This window comes from Python bivittatus, unplaced genomic scaffold, assembly GCF_059951505.1.
Source record: "Python bivittatus isolate LINGU-HERP-01145 unplaced genomic scaffold, Pbiv_v1 ctg000650_np1212, whole genome shotgun sequence".
Taxonomy (NCBI): domain Eukaryota; kingdom Metazoa; phylum Chordata; class Lepidosauria; order Squamata; family Pythonidae; genus Python; species Python bivittatus.
The window spans coordinates 823,244-835,668 of NW_028277093.1; the positions used below are offsets into that span (position 1 = coordinate 823,244).

The 12,425-nt window shown below is 45.4% G+C and overlaps 2 protein-coding genes across 4 annotated transcripts; both read left to right on the forward strand.

Annotated features, from left to right (window-relative positions):
- Positions 1 to 3,760: 3,760 nt before the first annotated feature.
- Positions 3,761 to 5,979, forward strand: LOC112540024 (zinc finger and SCAN domain-containing protein 23-like). Of its 2 annotated transcripts, XM_088151473.1 has the most exons (5): positions 3,761 to 3,993; positions 4,470 to 4,945; positions 5,159 to 5,279; positions 5,439 to 5,524; positions 5,844 to 5,979. In XM_088151473.1, exons 2-5 carry the CDS (start codon positions 4,553 to 4,555, stop codon positions 5,868 to 5,870), a joined length of 627 nt encoding a protein of 208 aa, XP_088007599.1. In that variant the 5' UTR covers positions 3,761 to 3,993; positions 4,470 to 4,552; the 3' UTR covers positions 5,871 to 5,979. The 2 variants fall into 2 exon arrangements, with proteins under 2 accessions (XP_088007599.1, XP_015745654.3); XM_015890168.3 differs by lacking the exon at positions 5,844 to 5,979 and having other exon boundaries at positions 3,762 to 3,993; positions 5,439 to 5,575.
- A 516-nt stretch (positions 5,980 to 6,495) lies between these two features.
- Positions 6,496 to 12,425, forward strand: LOC148214459 (uncharacterized). 2 transcript variants are annotated; one of them, XM_088151258.1, is made up of 3 exons: positions 6,496 to 6,616; positions 7,397 to 7,523; positions 9,658 to 12,425. In XM_088151258.1, exons 2-3 carry the CDS (start codon positions 7,490 to 7,492, stop codon positions 12,384 to 12,386), a joined length of 2,763 nt encoding a protein of 920 aa, XP_088007384.1. In that variant the 5' UTR covers positions 6,496 to 6,616; positions 7,397 to 7,489; the 3' UTR covers positions 12,387 to 12,425. The 2 variants fall into 2 exon arrangements, with proteins under 2 accessions (XP_088007384.1, XP_088007383.1); XM_088151257.1 differs by lacking the exon at positions 6,496 to 6,616 and having other exon boundaries at positions 7,335 to 7,523.

A 12,425-nucleotide genomic window follows, 5' to 3' on the forward strand; every position in this document is an offset into this window, starting at 1 on the left:
CAATGTGGTCACATGTCATGCTTTATGACTGCATCCCGTAACGACAGAAATTCCAGTCCCCAAAATTCCAGTCCCAATTACCATTGTTAACCGAGGACTATCTGTATTTGTTTCTGGCAGACTTCTGTCATTAATAGAATGTATTAATCCCTGCATATCTCTATGGTCACTCTCTATAGAGCCATGCTCCTTTTTCTACACAATTCGATTGGTAGAATTCTATTGGTCTATTACCAATAGAAGCAAATATGTGTAGCTCAGGGTTGAACTGGGGAGTCCTTGGGGTACTCTGAGCTTGGTTCTTTTCTTGCAAATGTGTCATTACTGGCTAAGTAACATCTTCAGTGCTAGAATGGGATGGGGTTTTCTCTCTCTTTATATACTGTGGCATGCCCTGCCAGTGGGAGTGGGGGTTTTGTTTTGTTTTATTTTTTCTCTCTGGTAGTTCCTTGGTTAGGGTATTATTTACTGTTTTGTGTGCCTGGTGGTAATCTCTGCTTCTCTGGGTGATGATTGCTGGTGAGGAGATGTCCTGGTCTTTTGTTTTCCTTTCGTCTTTTTCAAATAGTGTGTAGATGTTGTTTATCTCTCTGTGCCTGTTGATGGCTGCCTTGTCTGAATACCAAGCTTCCAAGAACTTCCTTGCATTTTTGGATTTAGCTTGGTCTAAGATGCTGACAGTTTCCCAGTTAAAACTATGGTTAAGTCTGTCTATGTGCTGTGAGATTAAGGAGTTTTCATCATGTCTTCTGACTGCTAGTGGTACTCATGGATGCACTCTGCTAGTCTTCTGCCTGTCCTGCATAGTGGTTGTTACAGTCCTTACACTGTATGTTGTAGATGACTCCTGTTTTTTCTTCCTGTGCTACTGGGTCTTTTGGTCTACTTAATTTATTTTGATTTTGTTGGTTTGTGTGCTGCAGAGATGCCATGTGGTTGTAATGGTCTGTTGGTGGTTTCTGAGATGTTTCTGATGTATGGCAGTGTGATCCTTTTCATAGCTTGTGTGGGTTGTGTTCTGGTAGGTTGAGTGGTCAGGCACTTTTTGATAAAGTTGCGTGGGTATCCATTTTGTTTAACATCTTCCAACAGGGCTAGCAGAGCACATCTGTGAACACCAACTGGGAAACTGTCAGCATCTTAGACCAAGCTAAATCCAAAGATGCAAGGGAGTTCTTGGAAGCCTGGTGTTCAGACAAGGCAGCAATTAACAGACACATAGAGATAAACAGCATCTACACACTATTCAAAAGAGACAAAAGGCCAGAAGATCGCCTCACCAGCAAGCAATCACTAGCAATCATCAGCCAGATAAGCAAAGGTCACCACCAGGCACACAATCAAGCAGCAAACAGATGCTAATCAAGGAACTACCAGAGGAGCAAAACAAACCCCCCACCCCCCCCAGCACTGGCAAGGCAGGCCACAGCACATAAATAGGGAGCAAACCCCAACCCATTTTAGCACTGAAAATGTTACCTAGCTGGGTAATGAAACTTCTGCAAGAAAAGAACCAAGTTCAGAGAACCCCAAGGACTCCACGATTTGATTGGTCTTTTAGTTATATTAGTTTCACTATATGTTCATATCTTTCTATTTTATGTCTCCAATATATTTGTTTACCGCTAACTTCTATAATGCTGTGGTCTTAATCCCTGCATATCTCAATGGCCACTCTCTATAGAGCCCTACTCCTTTTTCTACCCAATTTGATTGTGTCTTTTACTTGTATTAGTTTCTCTCTTCTATTTCTGCCCTGTCAAAGTCTTTAATTTTTTCTTCGTCTTTTCTGCCGGTTTCTCCCCGGCTGGGCTCCCGGACTCTCCTCCTTTCCACACTCTCGGCTGCCTCTGAGGGAGACTCTTCCCTCGCGCCGGTTCTGAGGGGAGACAAGAACCGCCTCTCTCCCCCCAGGCTTCTTGGCGGCTGCCTCTCCTCATCAGGGCAGTCTATCTTTTAACTGCATGATGAGAGGTTCGGCTGAGATCTTGGACTTCCTCCGGGAGCACTCCGGGCGCCTCTTCTGGAGTTTCATCTCCTGAGGCCCAAGCCGCCTCCCCCCTTGGCTCAAGGTCCTCCTCGCACGGCTGTTAGGTGAGGGCCCACCCCTATGCAAGCCATTCCTGGCTTGGTATGGTGGTGTCAGCTGGTCAGGAAAAGGAGGAAAAACTACAAGAAGGAAGCAAGAGAAAAAAATGTAAGGAGGAATATGTAAAAGCGAGGCTTTGGAAGGCTTCAAAGCCTCGCGAGGCAGCCTGCAATCTTCCAAAGATCGGAAATGGTGGTGGAACTTTGAAAAAACTTATAATCATCACTTTTGTTATAATGGTGATCAGATGGTGAGATTCTGGCGCCAACTATACTTGCCCAAACCTTTGGTGGCATCTAATTTAGCCAAATGCCCCTTGCATAGCATTGCAAATAATGCCACCTGGGTGGTACAGGGTGGTGGTCTCATACCACAGCCTCGTTTACTGCTCTCAGATAGATGAGAAAATGGGTTTCTTTGGTACCTTACTTAGGTATAGACATGTTGCATCCCAAATTTGTACCTCCATGTACTGCCTCTCCAATATTTTAATTCAGCATTCACAGCTTCTAGTGTGGCACACGGTTATGTCTCAGGCTCTGTGCAACAGGCCCAGTGATTCTTACACCATCACTTCATGAGGATATGCAGGAATTTATCCAAGGCTTTGAACAAGGAGCTGGTCCAGTTGATACTGAGAATGAGGAGCAGCAGCAGCCTTGGAAACAGGATTAGTTTCCTCCCTGAAAATATCAAAAGGAAAAGTAGGGTTTTTTTGACCAGGTGGTGACTCCAGATCTCCAAACATAGACATAACCTTCAGTCACCTTATCCTTAACGAAAGTGTGCTGTCAAGTAACCCAAACATATGAGGGGGTGGGGCTGACCATTGACAATATAGACATAAATACTTTTCCTCAGCAACTTCTTTAACTCTGTGTGTGCAAATCCTGCATAATACAGGAGAGCTGAAAAAAAAGTGTTGGAGTCAACTGCCGTCTCCTCAGGTCCAAGGTTTCCTGGTAGCACAATCCACTGAAGTGCCAGTGCCGGACGTCCCAAGCAAATCTTTTTTTTGCCCAGTCCTCTGGCCCAATTTCACCCGGCTCTCGCCATGAGCATCGCAACCTATTTTTCCAGTTGACTCTTTGCCCTCCATCTTCTCTGAAGATCCAAACACCTCAGTGCGATCAAATCTGCTGACCCTGAGAGAGGACCAGAAATGTGGGAAGAGTCCCCATCAGGGCCCTTTTCCTTCTTCTCCCCTCCCCCGAAGAAAGGCACCATCAGGGGCTGCCCTCCCCCGGCTCCCGATTCGCTTGCAGTTTCCAGGGCACAGAGCCCCTGCAGCCACCCCCTCCTTTCAGGATCCCCCAGACCCCCAAGCAGTGGAGGGGGAGGGCTTCCCCAGCGCAGCCCCTCCTCTCCCGGGTCTGCAGGCAAGCAGGGGGTCCCTGCCCCATGGAAAGAGAAGGGCTTTTCCTTGCAAGCGGGACAGGACCGCCTCCCGCCCTCCAGGAGGGTCTGCAGACGGACCTCCACCCACACCCGCGGCTGCAACGTCCTCCTCCTCCCGATGTGCCATCTCCAGGGTTAAGGGTACAGAGCGCTGCTTCCTAGAGAGGCAAACTGCTGGCAAGGACCCCCCTCAAGCAATCACAGCCCCCTCTAACTCCCAAGGCAAAGCTCCCCCGCGCATGCTCAGTTGCCTTCTGAAGCTGGCACTGCTAGCTGCGCCCGTTGGTGGCGCGGTGGCACCCGAGCGGATCTTTCCTGCAGCGCCTCCGAGGGAGCCTGGCTGGCCGGGGAAGCCGATGCCAGCGAGCGCCCCGACTGTTAAGCCGAAACCGTTATGAGCGTCCGGGGGGAGGGGGGCCAGGTGAGACCTCCAGAAGAGGGTCTGCAAGGAAAAGCGAAGCTGTGCCCGTGGGAAAGAAGCCGGACGCAGTCCGGACCTTTCTGAGGTTTGCGTTGAATGTGCATTTGGGGTCTGGACCGCAAGAAAGGCACCCCCCCTTGCTGCAAAGGAAACCCCTTCTCTTTCCTCGGGAGAAGGACACTATCTGCAGTCCTGGGAGGGGAGGGGCTGGTCCGGAGAAGCCCTCCCCCTCCCTTGCTTGGGGGTCTGGGGGCTTCTGGGGGGAAACTGGAGCTGCAGGAGAGCCATTTCTGGCCTGGGCATTTGGGGGGCAAGCAAAGAAGTCTTTGGAAGGGGAACTGGTGGGACCCCCGCTTCCTCCCTCCCTTGGAAGTTGTACCCTGAGCTCCCTTTGAACTGAGACCCACCAGCCAAACTCCCCATCACCGCCCAATTCTAGCCTTGCAAGGGCAGGTAAGAAGGAGGGAGGGACTGAGGAAGCCTTTCTTTAAGGAGGGGGGAAAAGGGGGCTCCATCCTCATCAAAATGGGCCTTGATGAGGACCCTCAACTCTTTCCACAGATTCTGGTCCTCCAGTGCCAGCACCTTTAGAGATCCAGGAGATCCCATCAAAGTCTTTGCATCTTCTGGGGAGAAGAGAGAAGATGGGGTCAAGAGACCCAGCAGGAAAAGGCCCTCGTCACGATCAGGTTGAGACCTGGGAAGAATTTGACCAAAGGACCAGGCAGAAGTTCCTGGAAGAAGGCAACCTCACTTGGGAGGCCAAGCAGCAGCAGTTCACGGGATTCTGCTACCAGGAGCCAGAGGGACCCCGAGGAGTCTGCAGCCACCTCCACCACCTTTGCCATCAGTGGCTGAAGCCAGAAAGAAATACAAAGGCTCAGATGCTGGACCTGGTGCTCCTGGAGCAGTTCCTGGCTGTTCTGCCCACAGAGATGGAGAAATGGGTGCGGGAGTGTGGAGCGGAGACCACTTCCCAGGCGGTGGCCCTCGCCGAAGGCTTCCTTCTGAGCCAGGCAGAAGGCAAAGAAGAGGAGGTGAGATAATGTTTCACTATGAATGGCTCCGTAGCAGGATTTTGGGGACTGCAAATATGAAGAGATTTTAGTAGCTCTTGAAGACATTTTCCTGTGGCAGGTGTGAAGTGGAAAACGTCTTCCATTTCCACTGATGGATGCTGGGGTGGATTCCTGGTGGAAGACAAGAATGTCCCCTTTCCCATGTTCTTCCTTGCTGGTCTTCATGTGCAGGGAAGTTCTACTGAGGTGGATCCACAAAGTCCAAATACAAGGGAAGATCTATTAGATCACTCTCAAGGGGTGTTCTTCAGGGCAATCTCCCAGGAGGATCATCTTGAGGACATCTCACCAGGTAAGGGATGATCCCCCCCAGCAATTCCCAGCTCTCTTCTCTCATCTTCAGGATTTGGTTTGTCCAGATTAGCTTGAATCTGGATGCAATATTATATAATGTCACTCCAAGAATTGTTAACAATATTTTCTCCTTCCATCCCCTTTGTCTGCCTCACAGGGGATGGTACAATGTCAGTGGTCCTTGTTCAGAGGTCTCCTTTTTCTGGTGGAGCAGCAGAAAGATCCACTCTGCCTCCAGTTCAGGTAAAAAAGGGTCATCACGTAGACCAGTGATTCTCAACCTTTTTGAAGCTGCCGCCCCCCTAAGGAGCGGAAAATTTTTCAACGCCACCCTTTGGGGAGGCGGGGGGGGGGGGAGTTACTGAATTATAAAAGGCAAAAGTTTTAAGTAATTTTTTTCAGTAGACTTACACACCAAATTTGTTCGATTTAACTCGATACTTTTGCCCTGGAAGGTAATTGCACTCTTTTTATTAAAATTAAAATGACTAATGCAAAAAAAATGAAGCGAACGAAAAGCAACTCAAGAAACACGGATCAAATCAAACATTCATATTGAAAGGACGCTCAACGCACGCACTGCGATTAATCGCGCGGGAAAACAGCTGACGCCTGCGCTGTGCTGGTTGGGATCGGAGAAGAATCGTAGTGTCGAGTTCTTCAAGGTCATCCTACCTAGAATACAAATTCGTCTCCCCATTCTTAGAAGTACGTGAGGGCAGCCGTCGTGTAAGTTCGTTTTATTGCTGGTACAAATGGTGTAAACCGGATAATTGATTTAATAATTTTTTTTGGGAGTTTTAAAATTAAGTTCGAATGCCAAAACATGCTCATTGCCCCTCTACTGCCCAAAACATGCCCACCACCCCCCTACCGCCCAAAACAAGTTCACCGCCCCTCAGCATCCTCCCACCGCCCCCCAGGGGGCGGTACTGCCCTCGTTGAGAACCAATGACGAAGACCATGGGCAGAAATGGTGGACAGGTAACCAAGACATAATAAACAATTGGATCTAAGGAGCCTCATCACCACCACCATCATCATCCCAGACTGCAGATGTAAAATTTTAAGGCAGAACAATCCTCTTTTGAGTCAAAGTTGACTCTTCTTGACTTCATTACTTCTGGACTTCAGCTTGTTCCTTTACAATCTAAGCTATTACTAATGATCTCCCATCCAAGTTCTAACCGGTACAATCCTGATTATTTTTTCAGGTCTAGGCAAGGAGGCCAGATGCTGCAACCTGTTGAGAGAATGCCATCATAACAGGCCAGATGCATTTCTGATAACAGGGCTTTTGGAATAAGCTTCACCTTAGGGCTCCTGCAGGCAAAGGTTCATAACATGAGCAGTTTCCAAAAATCCAAATATGGGCTTTGTATCTTCTATCAGTCTGTGTTGATCTTCATTGCTTTTCTTTGAACCTGTTGTAGTTTGTCAATATCCTGGAAATGTGGTCCCCAGAATCATACAAAGCACTCCAGGTTTGGTCTCACCAGTGCAGAATAGAAGGGAATAAAGACTTCATGTATATTTCATGTAATGGCGCTTCTGATACAACACAGGACTTCATTAGCCCTTCTAGCAATTGTCTCACACTGTTGACTCATATTCAGCTTATTGTCAATGTACACACCTAAATCAGTGTTTCCAGGCCATTAATCTCCCTATCTTATATGTATGTCCATCTTTTTTCTCCTTAAATATAACACCTTATCTTTCTTCCTGTTAAAAGACGTCTTGTTCCTTCCAGCCCAGTCTTCCAACTTCTCCAGATTAGACTACAGTCTTGTTCAATAAACCTAGGCATGGGTTGGATGTCCTCATTTTGTGTAATCTGCAAATTTAGTAAGCAGACCATGAATCCCATCATCCACGTCTTTAATAAAAATGTTGAAAAATACCGGCTGCTACAGAGATCCCTGTGAAACCCACTGGTTATTGCTCTCCAACTCAATGTAGAAACATCAGGGTGACTCTGCAAGTGTGGTTAGTCACCCAATTTTGGATTCATTCTGCTGTAGTGTCATCCACTTTAAGAATGCCCATGAGAATATCATGTGGGCCCTTGTCAAAAGCTTTGCTGAAATCAGGAATGTTTTCATCCTCCTTCAGGGTCCCGTGTCCTTCCAGGAGGTGGCAGTGTGTTTCTCAGAGGAGGAGTGGGCTCTGCTGGATTCCACCCAGAAGGCCCTCCATGGGGAAGTCATGCGGGAGAATTCTAGAAACGTGGCTTCTCTGGGTAAGGGCCCCTCTTTGCTCCTGAATTCAGATAGTTGGGATAGGCATTTTGAATTAGTCAGTTTGTGTGTGGCTTCAGTCTTTTAGCTGGAAAAATGAGAAGATCCCTTTTTCTTGAGCTCTCAGGAAGGTGGAAGGTTAACATCCCTGCTGTGATCTATGGTGGGATCATTTCATGTCCTGCATTGAGGAACTGAACTTTCAATTTGTGTCAGTCTCACCATGAGTAGACTGATCCATTGGTTGAAAAGAGGGTGTTTGTGTGTCAGAGCTCCTGTGACCCCAAAGTCCCCTCAGAATCCCTCTCTGACCTCTCTGATCCCCATTAAAGCCTCTGGTCCTGAGGAGGGGAATGGACCTGATGGCCTCAGAGACCTCTTTCAACACTGGGATTCTATCTTCACACACACACACAAAATTCATTTTACTGTTTCAATGCTATTAATGCGCAGGAAAGTTTTGAAGAACACTTTCTTGCCCTTGGAATTCTAATTCTTCTACATAAATTTAAAAAATAGCGAGAGAAAAACACCAAATGGTATACTGAAGTTCCAAGCAGAAGAAAATCTGAATCTATTTGTTTAATGGAATGTTATAATTCTGTACGCTTTAAAAATATTCTTGTTGAGTCACATTTCTGAGATTTTTTTAAGAAATAAAATTTTCAACGGGAGTATAAATAGAGATCATGTACATCTATTGAAATGAGTGATTGTTTAACTGGATCTTTTCCTTACCCTCTGTCGCAATTGAATATTCTGCCTTTTAACAGGGATGTTCTCTAGTGAAACCTTTTGTCAGAGAAAATTAATTTTCATTCTTCCCCACCAAGTATTTTTCACCTTCTTCTTCCCTGTTTGCAAAAAGAGCATTTCTTTCTGGGTTAATGCACCATAGCCTTCTCTCCATGCCTCTCCTATAGGTCATGGAGTATATATGATCTTACAGGTGACGAGTGATAACATAAATAGCTATCCAGCATACATAGGCTGTGGTTTAGATGTTCCAAATGTTCCACCCTGAAAAAGCCTTTCCTGACTCCTTTGCCAACAGTAATGATGAAAGTGATGAAAAAATAAAGGTGTCTCCAAATTACAGGTCGGTCCAGCTCAATAGAGATTTTCCAGTCCCCCAAATGAAAAAATGGAGTTCTCTGCTCCGCTCCAGCTGCTCAAAATTCAGCTTCCTAGGAGCTGCATGCTCATTCACATCTTCCATCTGTATCTTATTTTCTTATTTTCATGACATTTTTTTTCTTCCCCATTGCATAGTTTTACTCTATTCTTTATTACAGTGGTACCTCTACTTACGAACTTAATCCGTTCCGTGACTCTGATCGCAAGTCGAGTTGGTCGCAAGTCGAAGTAAATTTTCCTATAAGGTTCAATGTAATTACTGTTAATCCATTCCGGCTTTCACGGACCACACGTCAGGGGCGGAAAAATGGCCGCTGACCACGCGGCAGGGCGGAAAAAATGGCCGCAGACCACGTGTCAGGGGCAGAAAAACGGCTGCGGATCACGTGGAACGGGCGGAAAATGGCTGCGGACCACGTGGAACGGGCGGAAAATGGCCGCGGACCACGTGGACCGGGCGGGAAAATGGCTGCGGACCACGTGGAACGGGCGGAAAATGGCCGCGGACCACGTGGCACGGGCAGAAAAATGGCCGCAGACCACGTGGCATGGGCGGAAAATGGCTCGTAAGTTGAGGCGAGTTTGTAAGTAGAGGTAAATTTTTGGGGCCAGAGCTGGTCGTATCTTGAAAATTTCGTAAGTAGGGGCGTTCGTAAGTAGAGGTACCACGGTATTTGCTCAACTGGAAATTGAATAAAGAAACAACAAACTCTTTTTCTTAGGAAGAATAAGTACTAATCTTCACCTTCTAAAATCAATGGGAAAATCATCCAACAGTGATATCACAATTGTATAAGACAATTTTGTAGTCAAAACATAATGTAGTATACAGAGAGGAATGTACAAAGTGCATAGAAAGGAGACAGAGAATCTTGGAGGTGCTGATCTGATAAATCTCCATTAAAATTAACTCATTAGCTAATGGAATCGATCTTGGTACCCAGGTTGTATTTTAAAGATCTTAAAGAACATTTACTGTTCCTTTCATTCTCTCCCAAGGAGGACACCATCAAGAAAATGAGAATTATCAGGAGTCAGATATGGTGACATCAATAACAATCCAGCACAAAGTGGGAAAACAGATACTTCAAAGACAATGGGGATCAAAAGCACATGAGGAGAACCACAATAGGTATATGGGAGAGAAATCATCCAGTTTGCAGTGTCCAAAATTTCATGAGCTCCTCATCCAGCAGGCTAACACAAGAAATAGAAAGTCGAAAACATTCAAAGATAAGTCCGACTCTGATAACCAGTGTGCAAACCAGAGTAGAACCAACAAGTATGAATGGAAAAAGCCTGAAGCATGCTATAATCAAAATCTCCCTCCTCCTATATTTCAGCAAATTCATAGTACAACTAAACCTCATAAACGCATGAAGTATGGAAAGAGCTTCAAGCATAGAAGTGCTCTTTCTTCCCACAGCAGGACCTACACTGGGGAGAAATGGTATCAGTCCACAGAATGTGGAAAGAACTTCAGCACAAACAGTCACTTTGCTTTCCATAAAAGACTCCACGCTGGGGAGAGATTATATGCATGTAGTGAGTGTGGAAAGAGCTTCAGCCAGAATAGTAGCCTTACACCTCATCAGCAGGTGCACACAGAAGACAAGACATACAAATGCATAGAGTGTGAAAAGGGTTTCAAGGATGGAAGTGAAATTAATTTTCATAAAAGGATCCATACAGGTGAGGAACCATATCAATGCAAAGAATGTGGAAAGTGCTTCAGCCAGAGTGGCATCCTTACTTCACACCAGAGGATTCACACAGGAGAGAGACCATATCAATGCATGGATTGTGGGAAGAGTTTCAGTTATCATAGTTCTCTTATTTCCCACAGAAGGATCCATTCAAGAGAAAGACCATATCAATGCATGGATTGTGGAAAGAGCTTCAAGAGCAGCAGTAATCTTACTTCCCATAAAAGGATCCACACAGAAGAGAAACCACATAAATGTACAGAATGTGGAAAGAGCTTCAAGAAGAATGGTAACCTTATTTCCCACAGAAGGATCCATTCTGGGGAAAAGCCATATAAATGTATCGAGTGTGGGAAGAGCTTCAGTAAAAGTAGTAACCTTACTTCCCATAACAGGAGCCACACAGATGAAAGGCCATATGAATGTATGGAGTGTGGAAAGAGTTTCAAATCAAGTAGTCAACTTATTTCCCATAAGAGGATTCACACAGGGGAAAAACCATATAAATGCCTGGAATGTGGGAAGAGCTTTAAATGGAATAATCAACTAACTTCGCATAGAAGGAGTCATTCAGGGGAAAACCCATATAAATGCAAGGAATGTGGAAAGTGCTTCAAGCATAATAGTAACCTTATTTCCCACAGAAGGATCCATTCTGGGGAAAAGCCATATAAATGTATCAAGTGTGGGAAGAGCTTCCGTAAAAGTAGTAACCTTACTTCCCATAATAGGAGCCACACAGATGAAAAGCCATATGAATGTATGGAATGTGGGAAAGGTTTCACATCAAATAGTCAACTCACTTCCCATAAGAGGATCCACACAGGAAAGAAACCATATCAATGCCTGGACTGTGGGAAGAGCTTCAAGTGGAATAATCAACTTACTTCCCATAGAAGGAGTCATTCTGGGGAAAACCCATATAAATGCATAGATTGTGGAAAGAGCTTCAGCACCAGGAGTTGCCTTACTTCCCATAATAGGATCCACTCAGAAGAGAAACCTTATAAATGCATGGAGTGTGGAAAAAGCTTTAAATGGAGTAGTCACCTTACTTCCCATCAAAGGATCCATACAGGAGAAAAACCATTTAAATGTATGGAATGTGGGAGGAGCTTCAGCAAAAACTGTTCCCTTACCTCCCATAAAAGAATCCACACAGGCGAGAAACCATATCAATGCAGGGAATGTGGAAAGAGCTTCAGCCAAAATGGCATCCTTATTTCACATCAGAGGACTCACACAGGCGAGAGACCATATCAGTGCGAGTGTGGGAAGAATTTCAGTTACCGTACTTCTCTTATTTTCCACAGAAGGATCCATTCAGGGGAAAGACCATATCAGTGCATGGATTGTGGAAAGAGTTTCAAGCACAGCACTTCCCTTACTTCTCATAAAAGGATTCACACTGGGTGGAAACCATATCAATGCATGGATTGTGGAACGAGTTTCAAGAACAGCAATAATCTTACTTCTCATAAAAGGATCCACACAGGAGAGAAACCATATCAATGCATGGATTGTGGAAAGAGCTTCAGCAACAGAGGTTACCTTACTTCCCACAAAAGGATTCACTCAGAGGGAAAAGCATATAAATGTATGGATTGTGGAAAATGCTTCCATGAACATTTTTCTTTAACTAGGCACAAGAGGATTCATTCAGGGGAAAACCCATATAAATGCAAGGAATGTGGAAAGAGCTTCAAGCAGAATTGTAATCTTATTTCCCACAGAAGGATCCATTCTGGGGAAAAACCATATAAATGTATCGAGTGTGGGAAGAGCTTCAGTAAAAGTAGTAATCTTACTTCCCACAGTAGGAGCCACACAGATGAAAGACCATATAAATGCATGGAATGTGGAAAGAGTTTCAAATGGAATAGTCAACTCACTTCCCATAAGAGGATCCACACAGGGGAGAAACCATATCAATGCCTGGACTGTGGGAAGAGCTTCAAGTGGAATAATCAACTTACTTCCCATAGAAGGATCCACTCATGGGAAAATTCATATACAGCATAGATTGTGGAAAGAGCCTCAGCACCAGGAGTCGCTTTACTT

What these genes read in the sequence shown, in the direction of transcription:
- LOC112540024 (XM_015890168.3), top strand. Translation starts at nt 4,553, where the DNA reads ATGGGGTCAAGAGACCCAGCAGGAAAAGGCCCTCGTCACGATCAGGTT. An exon ending in CAGAAGGCAAAGAAGAGGAG is followed by an intron (nt 4,946 to 5,158) that starts GTGAGATAATGT and finishes CTTCATGTGCAG; the next exon opens with GGAAGTTCTACTGAGGTGGA. An exon ending in TCTTGAGGACATCTCACCAG is followed by an intron (nt 5,280 to 5,438) that starts GTAAGGGATGAT and finishes TCTGCCTCACAG; the next exon opens with GGGATGGTACAATGTCAGTG.
- LOC148214459 (XM_088151257.1), top strand. Translation starts at nt 7,340, where the DNA reads ATGTGGGCCCTTGTCAAAAGCTTTGCTGAAATCAGGAATGTTTTCATC. An exon ending in TAGAAACGTGGCTTCTCTGG is followed by an intron (nt 7,524 to 9,657) that starts GTAAGGGCCCCT and finishes TTCTCTCCCAAG; the next exon opens with GAGGACACCATCAAGAAAAT.